Source organism: Schistocerca nitens, chromosome 6 (genome assembly GCF_023898315.1).
Source record: "Schistocerca nitens isolate TAMUIC-IGC-003100 chromosome 6, iqSchNite1.1, whole genome shotgun sequence".
Classification (NCBI taxonomy): domain Eukaryota; kingdom Metazoa; phylum Arthropoda; class Insecta; order Orthoptera; family Acrididae; genus Schistocerca; species Schistocerca nitens.
The window spans coordinates 621757691-621773961 of NC_064619.1; the positions used below are offsets into that span (position 1 = coordinate 621757691).

The 16271-nt window shown below is 40.8% G+C and overlaps 2 protein-coding genes across 2 annotated transcripts in view; one reads left to right on the forward strand and one right to left on the reverse strand.

Annotated features, from left to right (window-relative positions):
* Positions 1 to 2794: 2794 nt before the first annotated feature.
* On the reverse strand, positions 2795 to 5397 carry LOC126262825 (integrator complex subunit 11). The gene has a single exon (XM_049959674.1). The coding sequence runs from the start codon at positions 5128 to 5130 to the stop codon at positions 3328 to 3330; it is 1803 nt and encodes a 600-aa protein (XP_049815631.1). The 5' UTR covers positions 5131 to 5397; the 3' UTR covers positions 2795 to 3327.
* Positions 5398 to 5546: 149 nt separating this feature from the next.
* The window catches only part of LOC126263719 (centrosomin-like), a 399259-nt gene continuing 388534 nt past the window's right edge, over positions 5547 to 16271 (forward strand). The window contains exon 1 of the mRNA XM_049960867.1: positions 5547 to 5625. Coding sequence (XP_049816824.1) covers positions 5579 to 5625 — 47 coding nt within the window. The 5' untranslated portion in view covers positions 5547 to 5578. The remainder of the gene's footprint in view (positions 5626 to 16271) is intronic.

Genomic DNA, 16271 nt, shown 5'->3' on the forward strand with positions numbered 1-16271 from the left:
TGTGTTTATTAATCGCTGTGTCAAATATGTATTACACTAGTGTGAATGCCACCTCAAAGGAAAACAATGTGTGGATCACAACAAAGTTTATTTTGTTTTAAGAACCTTCGACAGCTTTCAAGCTCTGAGAATAAAAGGAATGTTGTACAGTTTAGGGAGTTTAGACTTACAAAGCTGCATCAGCTTAGTATCTTCCTTTCATCTATGATTATGCTTCTTGGAAAGTAGGAGGAGGTGACATGAAGAATGGAGTATTTGGGGGTGGGAGGACAGAAGCTGGATAGTGGAACAAATAAGGCACAAATTGGGCGTATATGAGCCAATAATGTAGAAAGGCACTGGGAAGTCTTTAAAGAGTGAAGAAATTTGTGAAGAGGTCAGTAGGCAATTTTAACACAAATGGATGCTGAAGTAGATTGTAGTAACACATGAGACTGCCACAAAGAGTGAGTAATACAGATTCCCATAATTTTCGGCCCCACCTCTTCCTTACATGGGCCCTGATACAAAAATAATAAAGTAAAAACTCATAAGCAATAGTCGTGAAGTCGCCAAACTATTGTTTCTTTATTATCAAGCCACATTTTACCATGAGTACATGGTTGTGAAGATTGAATGCTTCAGTCGTAACCAAAAGATACCTTATATCGAATTACTTTTTCTCACTTCAGAAGCAGACTAAATAATACGACAGCTGCCTCAGAGCCAAGAAAGGAGGTGAAGAAACAAGAAAACCACATACACTCTAAAGAATTAACTACATGTACGCAGCAGCATATGCTCTGATACATTAACTATTCGATCTCTATTCAAAATCCCAAGAATAATCAAATGTGTTTACATTATGAAACCAACAAAGCTTATTTCTAAATTTACCATTGTACAACACTATCTTATTACTTTTACTAAGATACTGAGAACTGCAGAATAGAAAACGCAAAACCAACAAATGCGTGGCTTACAGCTAAGCTTCAATCTTATTATTTTCTAGTTTTGGTACAAGTGTGAGGATTTGTTAAAACTACAAAAAGCAAACACTGAAAAGTTAGTGGAATTTGTGGATCTTTAAGTATGTCTATGCAGTATTCATTATTCATCTGCTGGTAATTGCTTGTATTAAAAAGAATGCAGGGGAGAAGACTTGGGGTGTTATTCATGTCAGTAACATTTGCTCACAGAGCTGTGTGTAAAATAAAACCTTACAAAGTAGCAGCAATACACTGACTAACCAACTCTGGTACTGTTGCTCATATATGTGCTGCAAGTGGCTATTGCTGCTTGTGCATTTTCGAAATGTTGATTCAAATTTATTTATTATTTTTCTTCCTAGCATGGCTGCATTTATCAGGATACATTAAATCAAAGGCAATTAACATTGTTCTGAAAATCCTCATTAGTTAAATCAAGAATCACTACATGATGTGAAAGCGAAAGTGTAGTGTGCAAATACTGAAACGTGAATAACTGTGCCAATCTTCTTCCACCAACCATAATTTCTGACCCCTGTATGACCAATGTACTGCAACCTTGTTTTCTGAGAACTAACAACTAGTAAAAAGGCCTATGGTTACTTAATGCAGGACAACACAAGAGCACACGCCATAGTATTTGTGATAGTATTACAAGGTGTTTTTGACAACAGAAACTAACTTTTGAAAAAAGGTTACAGTATATTGTGCACATACCTATCAAAAGTTATCAGTTTGAGTCTGTCTACAGTTATGTCAGCTAATACTAACTGCACACCAGTCTGAAGTTCTAAGTGGCATAATGTTACGATTTGCTGACACTTACTCCTGACTTGTCTAGTTCAGCTAAAATTGATACACCACTTACTAGAGCTCAAGAAATGAGCTACAGCATTACCAGAGTCCTTCATGTTAGTTCTTTCGCAATGATGGACACAGCACTTGCTTCATATGTTAAACACACACTATGTGGAATAAGTAAATTTCAAACATACAGATCAAAGAGCATACATTGTACCAAATGTTCCAAACAACCTAAGAAATAAAGTACCATATGCAGAGTACAAAGCTTTAAATTTTAAGACAGCTACAAGTATGAACACAAACTGTATCCAGTATTTTCCCCCTCCTATTTTATCAGCTCAGGTCAACACAAGTATACAGGGTAAGGTACAGTTGCAGAAAAGATGAAAACCAAAACTTTGTTGTTTTGTACACAAATTGTGACACATACAACAAATACATCAGCACCATGGCACTTCTATCATTACATCCACAGTACTTCAGGCTATAAGATTATTGAGTTGTCTTAGTGCACATCCACTTTTTGTGTTTGCTCACCTTTACTCTGCAATTACAAAATAAGGGTTTCTGTGTCTTATCTAGTGTAGATTATAATGGTACGATCTCCTTGGATAATATAGTCACTTCTATACATTTATTAGGTAACCTTTACTACCTTCAGGAGATGTGTGCAATATGCATTTTTTTTAAGTTAGATAAAACTGCAGCTTCATAATAAATCACCTTAATGGCATTCAGATAGAATAAAAGTATGCAGTAAAATAAAAGTACATAAAAATGCTATGAATGTTAATATGCTGAACACTTGCAAAGGAAGGTAAGCTCTCTCTCCCCTCATTAGGCCAAAACATTTCTTGTAGTCTTCACGAATTTTGTATTCCAAGACACAACTTACAGAGGTTTCATAAATACCGAATAGGCAATATCAAAAGAATGCTGCAACAGCTTGCAATAAAATAATAGAAAAGTATGGTGAATCAGTATATCAACCACAAAAAACGAAATGCAGTTTCAAAAGAAAGTTAGCTTCCTCCCGACTGAACTGTACTTCCATTTTACTCTTCACTCAGCCTTTACACAATTTTCCATTGGAGGAATGACTGCTGGCAACCATTACAATACGTGTTACTCAGTCTTCCCTTTTATCATTAGGCCTAGTAGTGATATTACAGAATCAATGATCAGACATGTAATGCAGAGCCCTTACAAAAATTATGATTTTGGAATCCCAGGTGCATTACAATTTAAATGTACTGATTAATGAAGAAACCCGTAAAAAGTAGCTTCTTTGAAATTGAAAGAAAGATCACACACAAAAATTAAATTTTCTTCATTATGTAAAGCTTTGGAAAACACCATAAAATACACTGAAACATGAATGGTGTCTCAGTTATTATCTTCTTAATCTATTCACACCTAACTGGAATGAATATGTTTGCGTGATATGCACAAAAATTGAGAGTTTTTTTCACAGTGTCAAATAAATACAATATTTTAAGTAATCAGTTTCAGGCAAACACAAAGTTGTGTAGCAGTAAAACATCAACATAGTGTTTCACACAACATTCTGATGGCCCATTGTTTGTAGTAGACCTAAAATGTAATTTCCAAGCTCCTCATCTTGATTGTCCCAGGACACATAAACACTCTTCTGTTCATCATCAGAGCCTTCAACCTTAACTAGTACAGATTCAACTGAAATGTTGGAGGCTTCTGTCAGCTGAACATTCCAGTCTTTTAAGCGGGACTTAATTAACTGCAGTAATTTTTCTGCTGTTTTGCTCGCTGGACCAGGATCTTCCATTCTCAGTGTAGAAGTAAACCTCACAAAGTGTCTATTTATTCCTGCTTCCTTGCAAGCTTCTTCAACATCCATTAGGCACATAGCATTGTCTTTCACCACAAGAACACCATGCATTACACGAGGTCGTTTTGGATCAGGAGGTTGTGCATTGTGTTTGATGGCTTCAGCTTTGAGCAAGCTTAAAGAAACGTCAATTGGTATTTTAACATTAGTGTTTATGACACATGTTTCTCCATTTGCTGGTGTAAAGCATTCAATATCAAATTCTTTTTTAATTTTTTCCTTTAAAAACTCCATCTTTGTTGCCTCCCCATGCACTAATAGCACATTTTTTGGTTCACAGTACTGTATAAGTTGCATAATACCTTTTGCATCAGCATGAGCGGAAAATGACATGTACTCCACTGCCATTTTCACTTCAACTATATGACGATTTTCGAATTCGATTTTTTTAGCACCATTTAGTATTTTATGACCAACTGTTCCCACAACACAAAATCCAGGCATTATAACCATGTTATTTTCACATGGTGCCCATTTTTTGAATATTTGAAGGGATAAACCAGCATGTAACATCCCAGGAGTGGCAAACACTACCATGGCTCCTGGATTGTCAATATAAGCTTTATCAAAGGGTTTTATATGTTTAAAATCAAACATGTTCCTCTGCACAAAGGTCTTGCGTATCTTTTGATTTGTCCAAGTTATAAACATCTTATAATAGTTATTGGCTTTCTCTGTAAGTCCAACTGCAAAATACACAGGCACTTTAAGATTCATTCGTTCCCAATAAGTTTCCAGCAAAATACAAAGCTCTTGAGCTCTACCCAAGGCGAATACTGGTATAAGAACTTTACCACCACGGTCTACACACTCGTGTACTTTTTTTAGAAAATCACGCTCTCTGCACCGCTTTGAATCCCTTATGGTTGTTGCATAAGTTGATTCTGTTATTAAGAGGTCAGGTCTACATTTATCAATCCAAGCAGCACCCAGATGTCGGTCAGGTGTCATATTATAATCGCCTGTGTACACTACAGATTGAGAACCCACGCGTATCCAAAACATTGCGGCACCTAGAACATGCCCAGCATAATAGGCTTTGATTTCCAGCTGAGAATCTACCATTAAGGACTGGTGTAAAGTAACAGCCACTACTTTCTTCATACAGTCTTTAATATTTTGTGAAGTAAAAAAATTACTTTCTCCTTTACGTTCTACAGCGACTTTTCTCATATCCTCTAAAAGAATGGGAGCTATAGCTTTCGTTGGATGTGTCATGTAGATAGGTCCTGTATACCCAACCATTTCAGTGAAATATGGTAAAGCCCCGCAATGATCTAAATGAAAATGGGAAATTATAACACAATCTATATAGCTTGTGAGAGGGCCTTCTTGTGCTATGTAAGTGAAGTCTGGAAATCTCCTTTCGTCGTTGTAACCCATGTGCATGCCACAATCAAGCATAATATTTTTGCCTCCCATTGACAGTAGAATGCAACTACGGCCAACATCCTGACCAGCACCAAGTGGAGTAATTTTAATATCTGGCATTTTCAAAAAAAACTCAATGAACACAACTTCACGTGAAATGTTTTCAACCACATCGAACACACGAATATTACACTTCCTTTTTCAAGTCCATTTTCACTATCTGCACCTCTTCACATTGCTTTTTTTTTAAAAAAAAAGAACAAAAAAACCGAACACGTTTATTTACTAATCACTGAGCTCCGTGCTCTAGACACGCGAACGTGCATCAATTTTAAACTGTTTTACTAACAATTTCTGACACGCCACTTTTCAAACCACAGCGTCACATTGAAGCTCACAAAGATAGTCATAGAACACCAAGTATAATTTCGTTGTTTGACGTCTGCGAACTGAAATGCTTTGCGTAGTGGGGATGCTCAATGCGCAGACGTTGAATTCTGGCAGTTATTTTGAACGCTGTTACGGTGAACGCTTGTTTTGATAGTATGGGTTAGCATTGGAGAAGAAGATGGAGTCAATTAACTTCGACAACACTACGATGGGCGACTTGGAAATGTAAGTGTTGCAGATGGCATATGTTTTTAGAAGAAAGGATATCTGAGATTATTTTTAAATGCATGCGTTTGGTGGAGATGGAAGCAAACAGTACTGACCGCCAGAGCTTGTTCTGACATTTACATTTACTTTGTTTTTATCTTAAGTTTAAATTAGTTGAAACAAAAACAATAGCCCATATTGTCGGTATTATTGCAATTTTGTTGCTTTGTCATTCATATTTCGGTTGCCCCATTGTCAGCAAAGGTATTTTCTTGTCATAACTATCTTGCCCTCTGATAATTAAATGGTAGAAAACTTGGAACATTACCGACCACTGTATTCCCGGCTGGCTTATACTTCCCGTTCTATGACCGTAATATATACTTTGTGGTAACTTCTCTGCCTCAGTCCATATTGGCCTTGTTTAGAATTATTGACAGCTGACATTTTTACATTTATCCAGTGGTTTAAGCCTCACCTTTGTCCCAAATGCCATACGTTCTAGAAAAATGCATCGCGACAGTTGATTTTGTTTTTATTTGTCCCATTGCTTAATGGGCAGGTCCAGTGCGACTTTTTAATTATAAATAATCAGCTATATGTGCGGTAGAAGACAATGAAAGAGACAGTTAGCCTGCATTACCGTATGTTATCGAACTTGCAAACTGTATGATTGAAAAAATGGTTCAGTATGCTAAGTCCTTGACTGCATAAATCTCAAGGTGTGTTGTAATTTTAATGACTTGACAACTGCCACGATTTACCTTCCAGTATCAGCAAGCTATGAAACTCTGTTTAGTAATATTGTATAACAAGCGAATACAGCTGATCCTCACATTCAGCTGCTTTTCAAGTCCCACCCCTCCACCCTCTGTTGACAAGCAACTCTCTTCGATCAAGTGACACCAAAAAGAGTGTTTTCAGATTATTAGCTTGTAGATTGTAAGTTGGCATACTTATTGAAGTGACAAATTAAGTTTTTAATGAGACAAATGTTTCTGATTAACGGTGTGTGTGTTAATTGAACACACCGTAGGGTATTATTCGAAGACTGGCCACTGTGTTAAAAAATTTTCTTCTGTTACTGAGATGTTATGTACAGAAAGATACGAGCAATGATACGGTGAATGGCAGCAGAGCTCTGAGGTAATGGGGAATGAACAATTTGTGTTGTGCTGCAAAAATTAAAGAAAAAAATTCCGTCAAATATTTTGTGAAATTATTTGTCAAAAAGTAAGAATTAAAATAAACATTTTTGCGGCCTTTGATGCTAGAAATAAAATACAGCAATAAGGTGAGGCGCCGATTGAGAATTTTAAGTTCAGTGCTTAACTTTGTACAATTTTGGAGTATTAAAAAGGTGTGTGTGGAATACTATGAAAATAAAGTTCAGTGTGCTGTTGTGTTTCCGGAAATAATTTATAGTCGCCTCAAATGTTTCGCCGATGTATTTTATTTCTTACTTTCAGACAAATCATTTCACAAAACATTTAACCGATATTTTCTGTAGTTTTTTTTCTTCAAGTTACGCTCAGAAAACGATAAAAATCTATTGCGTAATTTCTTCGTTCCGCTTAAATATTTGACATAAAATGTTAGCGAATGATGTTCCATTGTGAAATGCAAACCAGTCTTGTTAATGGTGCAGGACTGTGAGCGGCTAAAATTAAGAATGGTCATGGATGAAAGTAATGAATAACTTTAAGTTATGATTAGCAACATCAAGAATTGAGTAGCCATTTAAACAATTAACCACGTATCTCGCAGTTTGTTTGGTGCTAAACACTGACTGTGGCTGGTGTCTGTGTTAAATCAGTGCTCTTGGAGAAGAAGAAACCATTACCCATTTCGTATGACGTGTTGCATTGTCGTGCACAAGCGTAATATGTCTTTACAACATCCCACGTATTTAGTTCTGGATCGCCCTCCTCAGAGTTTTCAATGTCTGGCAATACCGACTAGTATCTAGCGTCTCCCTCCGCGGTAAAAATACGCACAGGACACCACGTCGATCCCAGAAGATAGCGCACATGATTTATTTTACAGACTGCCTTCAGGTGAACCACTATGCCGCCAATCCATGGAAAGTTGTTTTGTTTCTGGTTTAGCATGTTTCATGCCCAGTGACATGGTCGAGAAACTCGTCACTTTTCTCTATCAATACTGCTGGCAGACATTTGGTTTTGTGCTCATCTGTCAGTTGCCTTGGCACCCACCATGCACGTATTTTATGAAAATCAAGCCAGCGGGAGACAATTTTGTGCAACGGCGAACGAGACGGCTGGGGGATTGATGAGTGTTATGGAACGGAAGCGCTGGTTCTGCAAAATTGTGTGCAGCACGCTTTCCATCAGTTCTGGTGTCACCAAGGACAGTCAGCCACTATGGTTTTCGTCGTGAATATTGGTTCATTCGCCAGAGAATTGGCTGCACCGTCGTCTGACAATACTTTCGTGTACATACTCGTGGCAAAATTCTACAGCTACATCTACACTTTGCGACTCACAGTGAGGTGCATGGCAGAGGGTACGTCCCTTTTTACCAGTTATTAGGGTTTTTTCCTGTTCCATTCACGTATGGAGCGCAGGAGAACTGATCGTTTAAATGCCTCTGTGCGCCCAGTGATTAGAATAATCTTAATCACGACCCCGATGTGGGCGATACGTAGGGGCTTTCAGTATATTTCTAGAGTAATCATTTAAATCCGGTTCGCGAGACATTAAGACTTATCAGGATGGTTTATGCCTATCTTCAAGAGTCTTCCAGTTCAGTTCCGTCGTTATCTCTGTGACTCTCTCTCACGGATTAAACAAACTTGTGGCTATTTGAGTGCCCCTCCTCTTATACCGTCAATATCCCCTGTTAGCCCTATTTGGCACGGTCCCACACACTCGCACACTTCGGCAATATTCTAGAACCGGTCGCACAAGTGATTTGTAAGCAATCTCCTTTGTAGACTTATTGCACTCCCCAGTATTCTACCAATAAACTGAAGTCTACCACCTGTTTTACCCACGATTAAACCTATGTGATTATTCCATTTCGTTTCACTACAAAGTGTTACACCCAGGTGTTTGTTTCATTTGGCCGATTCCAGCAGTGAGCATTGACATTATAGTCATAGGATACCACATTTTTTCGTTTTGTGAAGTGTGCAATTTTACATTTCTGAACATTTAGCGCAAGTTTCCAATCTTTACACCATGTGGAAATCTTATCAAGATCTGACTGAATATTTTTGCAGCTACTTTCAGATAGTACTTCATTATATATAACTCCATCATCTGCAGAAAGGCTAATTTTACTATTAATATTCTCTTAAGGCCATTAATATAAAATATGAACAGCAGTGGTCCCAACACACTTCCCTGGGGCACACCCGAAATTACTTAATCTGACCCCATACAATTGTACTTTTGACAATAAACGTAGGTGCGGTAATGAGTCAAATACTTTTCGAAAATGAAGAAATACTGCATCTACCGGGTTGCCTCGATACAGAGATTTCAGTATGTCACTTGAAAAAAGTTAGTTGGGTTTCACACGATGCATGTTTTCAAATTATGTGCTGGTTGGCATTGAGAAGGTCATATGTTCAAGACATATCATTATGTTTCAGCTCAGAATATGTTCTAAGATTATACAACAAATCAGTGTTATATTGGATGGTAGTTTCGTGGATCACGTCTACTACCCTTCTTGTAGACGTATGAGACCTGTGCCAGTTTTTCCAAGAACTGGACACAGTTTTTTGTTTGAGGGATCTAAGATATGTTGCAGTCAGAAGATTTTTTGGGCGTATTATAGTATTTGAGAGTCGTAGCATCGCGCTTTAGTACCCGAATAGTGTAAATTCGCGTAGTCGTCTGTCTTCTGTTTTTGTTTTGAACGGTCAGTGTCGGTTGGTCACAGCCGGTGTGCTCCCTGCCGCCGTTAGATAAGCAGCAGCAGCAGCAAGTCGTATACCCCTAGCTTACTTATTTGTTACATAGTTTAATTCTTAATTTATTTGCGTGTTTTTGGGTACTTGCATTGTTTAATTCATAAATTTCTGGCGTATTATAGTATTTGAGAGTTGTAGCAACGCGCTTTCGTGTTTACTTCGTAGATTCTTACTTCAATTGCGCGTGAGTTTCGTATAGGTGTAATTTCGAGTTTTAGTTACTGTAATCGTAAATTCAGGCAGATTGTAGCGCAGTCGTTAGGCATTTGTACAGGTTAGTTAATACATTCTTTGCGTGTTTCCCTTGCGTTATCTAGGCACGGACTCGTGTTTCAGTAACAGTTGTTCAACATCGATTAGAATGGACAGGGACTGTGATTGCTGTGTTCGGATGTGATTGCTGTGTTCGGATGAGGGCTGAGTTGGCATCCCTTCGCTCACAGCTGCAAGCGGCGCTGACTTCGGTCGCACAGCTTGAGGCTGTTGCCAATGGGCACCACTATGGGGAGCCGGACTTGGGTATCACGGGGATGTCAACCTCGTCCCGTCTGCCGCTGTGGTTGCCCCGGTTGCTGCCCGCAGTGGGGCTGAGCCCTCGCCTGTGGTTGATTGGGAGGTCGTTCCAAGGCGTGGCAGGCAGCGAAAGACGTCCCCGGAGGCTGATCAGAAAGCCTCCCCGGTGCGTCTGACAAACAGGTTTCAGGCACTGTCTCTGGCTGAGCCAGATGCAGCTGCCTGCCCTGTTTGAGGATGATTCTCAGCCTTCTAGGTGCGGGCAATCACAGAGGGTGGGCTTATTGGTAGTTGGGAGCTCCAATGTTAGGCGCGTAATGGGGCCCGTTTTGGGCATGGCGGCTAAGGAGAGGAAGAAATCCAGTGTGCACTCCGTGTGCATTCCGGGTGGAGTCATTCCTGATGTGGAAAGGGTCCTTCCGGATGCCATGAAGAGCACAGGGTGCAGCCAACTGCAGGTGGTGGCACATGTCGGCACTAATGACATGTCGCTTTAGATCTGAGGAAATTCTCTCTGGATTCCAGCGGCTATCTGATTTGGTGAAGGCTGCCGGTCTTGCTTACGAGATGAAGGCAGAGCTCACCATCTGCAGCATAGTTGACAGAACCGACTGCGGACCTTTGGTGCAGAGCCGGGTGGAGGGTCTGAATCAGAGGCTCAGACGGTTTTGCGACCGTGTTGGCTGCAGATTCCTTGACTTGCGCCATAGGGTGGTGGGGTTTCGGGTTCCGCTGAATAGGTCAAGAGTTCACTACACTCAGCTGGCGGCTACACGGGTAGCGGAGGCTGTGTGGCGTGGACCGGGTAGCGGAGGCTGTGTGGCGTGGACTGGGCGGTTTTTTAGGTTAGAAGGCCTCGGGAAAGTACGGAGTGGGCTGCAATCTCAAAGGGTGCATGGCAAATACAGGACGTGCTTGGATCATCAAGGAACAGTCGGAATTGTAGTTGTAAATTGTTGTAGTTGTGCTGGGAAAGGCCCTGAGCTTCAAGCACTAGTAGAAAGCACAGAAGCTGAAATCGTTATAGGTACAGAAAGCTGGCTAAAGCCTGAAATAAGTTCTGCAGAAATTTTTACGAAGTCTCAGACGGTGTTCAGGAAAGATAGATTAGGCAGAATTGGTGGTGGAGTGTTTGTGTCTGTCAGTAGTGGTTTATCTTGTAGTGAAGTCGAAGTAGATACTCCGTGCGAATTGGTATGGGTGGAGGTTATACTTAACAGCCGAACTAAGTTAATAATTGGCTCCTTCTACGGACCCCCAGACTCCGATGATATAGTTGCTGAACAGTTCAGAGATAATTTGAGTCTCGTACGGTTATAGTTGGTGGGGACTTCAACGTTCCCTCGATATGTTGGCAAAAATATTTGTTCAAAACTGGTGGTAGGCAGAAAATATCTTGCAAGATTGTCCTAAATGCTTTCTCCAAAAATTATTTCGAGCAGTTAGTCCACGAACCCACGCGAATTGTAAATGGTTGCGAAAACACACTTGACCTCTTAGCCACAAACAATCAAGAGCTAATAGAGAGCATCATGACTGATACAGGGATTAGTGATCACAAGGTCGTTGCAGCTAGGCTCAATAACGTTTCTTCCAAATCCACCAGAAACAAACGCAAAATAATTTTATTTAAAAAAGCGGATAAAGTGTCCCTAGAAGCCTTCCTAAGAGACAATCTCCATTCCTTCCGAACTGACTATGCAAATGTAGACGAGATGTGGCTCAAATTCAAAGATATAGTAGCAACAGCAATTGAGAGATTCATACCTCATAAATTGGTAAGAGATGGAACTGATCCCCCGTGGTACACAAAACAGGTCTGAACTCTGTTGCAGAGGCAACGGAAAAAGCATGCGAAGTTCAGAAGAACGCGAAATCCCGAAGATTGGCTAAAATTTACAGACGCGCGAAATTTGGCACCGACTTCAATGCGAGATGCCTTTAATAGGTTCCACAACGAAACATTGTCTCGAAATTTGGTAGAAAATCCGAAGAAATTCTGGTCGTATGTAAAGTACACAAGGGGCAAGACGCAGTCAATACCTTCGCTGCGCAGTGCCGATGGTACTGTTACCGACGACTGTGCCGCTACAGCGGAGTTATTGAACGCAGTTTTCCGAAATTCCCTTCGGGAGGACGACGGTTCAATCCCGTCTCCAGCCATCCTGATTTAAGTTTTCCGTGATTTTCCTAAATCGTTTCAGGCAAATGCCGGGATGGCTCCTTTGAAAGGGCACGGCCGATTTCCTTCTCACTCCTTCCCTAACCCCAGCTTGCGCTCAGTCTCTAATGACCTTGTTGTCGACGGGACGTTAAACACTAACCACCACCATCCGAAATTCCTTCACCAGGGAAGATGAATGGAATATTCCAGAATTTGAAACACGAACAGCTGCTAGCATGAGTTTCTTAGAAGTAGATACCTTAGGGGTTGCGAAGCAACTCAAATCGCTTGATACGGGCAAGTCTTTAGGTCCAGATTGTATACCGATTAGGTTCCTTTCAGATTACGCTGATACAATAGCTCCCTAATTAGCACTCATATACAACCGCTCGCTCACCGATAGATCTGTACCTACAGACTGGAAAATTGCGCAGGTCGCACCAGTGTTTAAGAAGGGTAGTAGGAGTAATCCATCTAACTACAGACCTATATCATTGACGTCGGTTTGCAGTAGGGTTTTGGAGCATATACTGTATTCAAACATTATGAATCACCTCGAAGGGAACGATCTATTGATACGTAGTCAGCATGGTTTCAGAAAACATCGTTCTTGTGCAACGCAGCTAGCTCTTTATTCGCACGAAGTAATGGCCGCTATCGACAGGGGATCTCAAGTTGATTCCGTATTTCTAGATTTCCTCACAAGCGACTTCTAATCAAGCTGCGGGCCTACGGGGTATCGTCTCAGTTGTGCGACTGGATTCGTGATTTCCTGTCAGGAAGGTCGCAGTTCGTAGTAATAGACGGCATATCATCGAGTAAAACTGAAGTGATATCAGGTGTTGCCCAGGGAAGCGTCCTGGGACCTCTGCTGTTCCTGATCTATATAAATGACCTGGGTGACAATCTGAGCAGTTCTCTTAGGTTGTTCGCAGATGATGCTGTAATTTACCGTCTAGTAAGGTCATCCGAAGACCAGTATCAGTTGCAAAGCGATTTAGAAAAGATTGCTGTATGGTGTGGCAGGTGGCAGTTTACGCTAAATAACGAAAAGTGTGAGGTGATCCACGTGAGTTCCAAAAGAAATCCGTTGGAATTCGATTACTTGATAAATAGTAGAATTCTCAAGGCTGTCAATTCAACTAAGTACCTGGGTGTTAAAATTACGATCTACTTCAGTTGGAAAGACCATATAGATAATATTGTGGGGAAGGCGAGCCAAAGGCTGCGTTTAATTGGCAGGACACTTAGAAGATGCAACAAGTCCACTAAAGAGACAGCTTACATTATACTCGTTCGTCCTCTGTTAGAATATTGCTGCGCGGTGTGGGATCCTTACCAGGTGGGATTGACGGAGGACATCGAAAGGGTGCAAAAAAGGACAGCTCGTTTTGTATTATCACGTAGTAGGGGAGAGAGTGTGGCAGATATGATACATGAATTGGGATGGAAGTCATTACAGCAAAGACGTTTTTCGTCGCGGCGAGATCTATTTACGAAATTTCAGTCACCAACTTTCTCTTCCGAATGCGAAAATATTTTGTTGAGCCCAACCTACATAGGTAGGAATGATCATCAAAATAAAATAAGAGAAATCATAGCTCGAACAGAAAGGTTTATGTGTTCGTTTTTCCCGCGCGCTGTTCGGGAGTGGAATGGTAGAGATAGTATGATTGTGGTTCGATGAACCCTCTGCCAAGTACTTAAATGTGAATTGCAGAGTAGTCATGTAGATGTAGACAGGGTAACTCGGCTGCAAATTCAATACAGAATCTGATAGGGATACCACGGGGCCTGGATCTATGTTAAATTTTAATGATTTCAGCTGTTTCTCAATTTCTCAACACCACTGACACTGAAATACTTATTGCATTCATTTATGTAGAGGTACGAGGATGGAACTCTGCTGGAGATTGTTTCTGAGTGCAAAAATCAGGTAGTTGCACGAACCTCTCTATTGACGGGAGACAATATCAGAGCAGCCGTTTTATCCTAGCAGTGTGCGGTAACCGCAGCTGTCACAAGACTCAAACTGCCCTGCATTATTTCCACACACCTCCTCTCCATTCGATTGCACGCACATTCCTATTATTAACACATGTGTGTAGAAATAACACAAAACTCAGATCCCCAGGCTTAAATCTAAGTGCAGAAAGTTCCGAGCAGCTGTTTCAGTATCTCATCGTAAGGCAGTTAGCCCCAATTCTGTGTCACTTGCACTCAGTTCTTTGTGAAGGTATGAAATATTCAGTCAAATACCCTCAAAGGAAATGGAATGACCACATAGTTTCTGTTGTGGGGTGAAGCAGGTGGTAGACTTCGGTTTATTGGTAGAATACTGGGGAAGTGCAATCAGTCTACAAAGGAGATTGCTTACAAGTAACTGATGCAACCTCTTCTAGAGTATTGGTCAAGCATGTGTGACACGTACCAGATAAGACTGACAGGGGGTGTGGAACATATGCAGAGAAGGGCAGCATAAATGGGCACAGGTTTGTTTGATCTATGGGAAAGTGTCGCAGAGATACTGAAGGAACTGGCAGACTTTTGTAGATAGGTATAAACTATCCTGAGAAAGTCTACTAACGAAGTTTGAAGGACTGGCTTCAAATGATTACTCTAGGAATATACTGCAACCCCCTCTGTATTGCTCACAAAAGGATCATGAGGATGAGATTAGAACAATTACTGCATGCACAGAGGGATTCAGTTAGATGTGTCCCACACTCTGTATGTGAATGGAATGCGAAGAAAACATAATTGATACAATGGTACATACCCTCTGCCTTGCACCTCACAGTTTGCAGAGTGTAGTTGTAGAGGCACAGAGATCCTGAGGTTCTGAGCTATATTTCTATATCATCATGATCACCATCATCATGATCACCACCACCACCACCACCACCACCACCATCATCATGATCACCACCACCACCATCACCACCATCATTATGATCACCACCACCACCACCACCACCATCATCATTATGATCACCACCACCACCATCACCATCATCATGATCACCACCACCACCACCACCACCATCATGATCATGATCACCACCACCATCATGATCATGATCACCACCACCATCATGATCATGATCACCACCACCACCATGATCATGATCACCACCACCATGATCATGATCACCACCACCACCACCACCACGATCATGATCACCACCACCACGATCATGATCACCACCACCACGATCATGATCACCACCACCACGATCATGATCACCACCACCACGATCATGATCACCACCACCACGATCATGATCACCACCACCACGATCATGATCACCACCACCACGATCATGACCACCACCACCACGATCATGATCACCACCACCACCACCATGATCATGATCACCACCACCACCACCACCATGATCATGATCACCACCACCACCACCACCACCATGATCATGATCACCACCACCACCATCATGATCATGATCACCACCACCACCATCATGATCATGATCATCTGGTTTCACGATGTAGCATTTTACATTTTCCAGTACCCCAAGATTACACAGCAAATTTGATTCTCATCCTCCACTTTTGTCTATCTGTCCATAATTTTTCTTTAAGATTGCTTCTTCTAATAGAGGCCTCAGTTTCTTGAATCCATATCATCGGTGGTCTCCCTCTTTTCTTTCTTTCTGGTGGCTCCCATTCCATAATATCTCCTTCGACAAGCTTTTTATACATCCATATCATAACAGTTGTTTTTCTTCTATAAAATCTGCAATTGAAATTGTAATGTCTATTTTCTTCCTGATGACTTCATTTCTGATTCTTTTTTGCCTGGATATCCCTACAGACCTCCTCCAAAAGTCCATATCCGTTGCCATCAATCTTTCTACTATTTGCGGTGTAACTGTCCATACTTCTGATTCATATGTCATAAAGCTTCTGGTAATCGTGACGAAGATTTTTCTTTTTGTTTCCTTTCTAATTTGTTGGTCCTATAAAATACTATTTACTGTTCCAATAGTAAACATCCCAGTATTTATTCTTGAATTAATTTCC

Bases quoted from the DNA above. Each gene is read 5' to 3' on its own strand.
- LOC126262825 (XM_049959674.1), bottom strand. From the start codon at position 5,130: ATGCCAGATATTAAAATTACTCCACTTGGTGCTGGTCAGGATGTTGGC.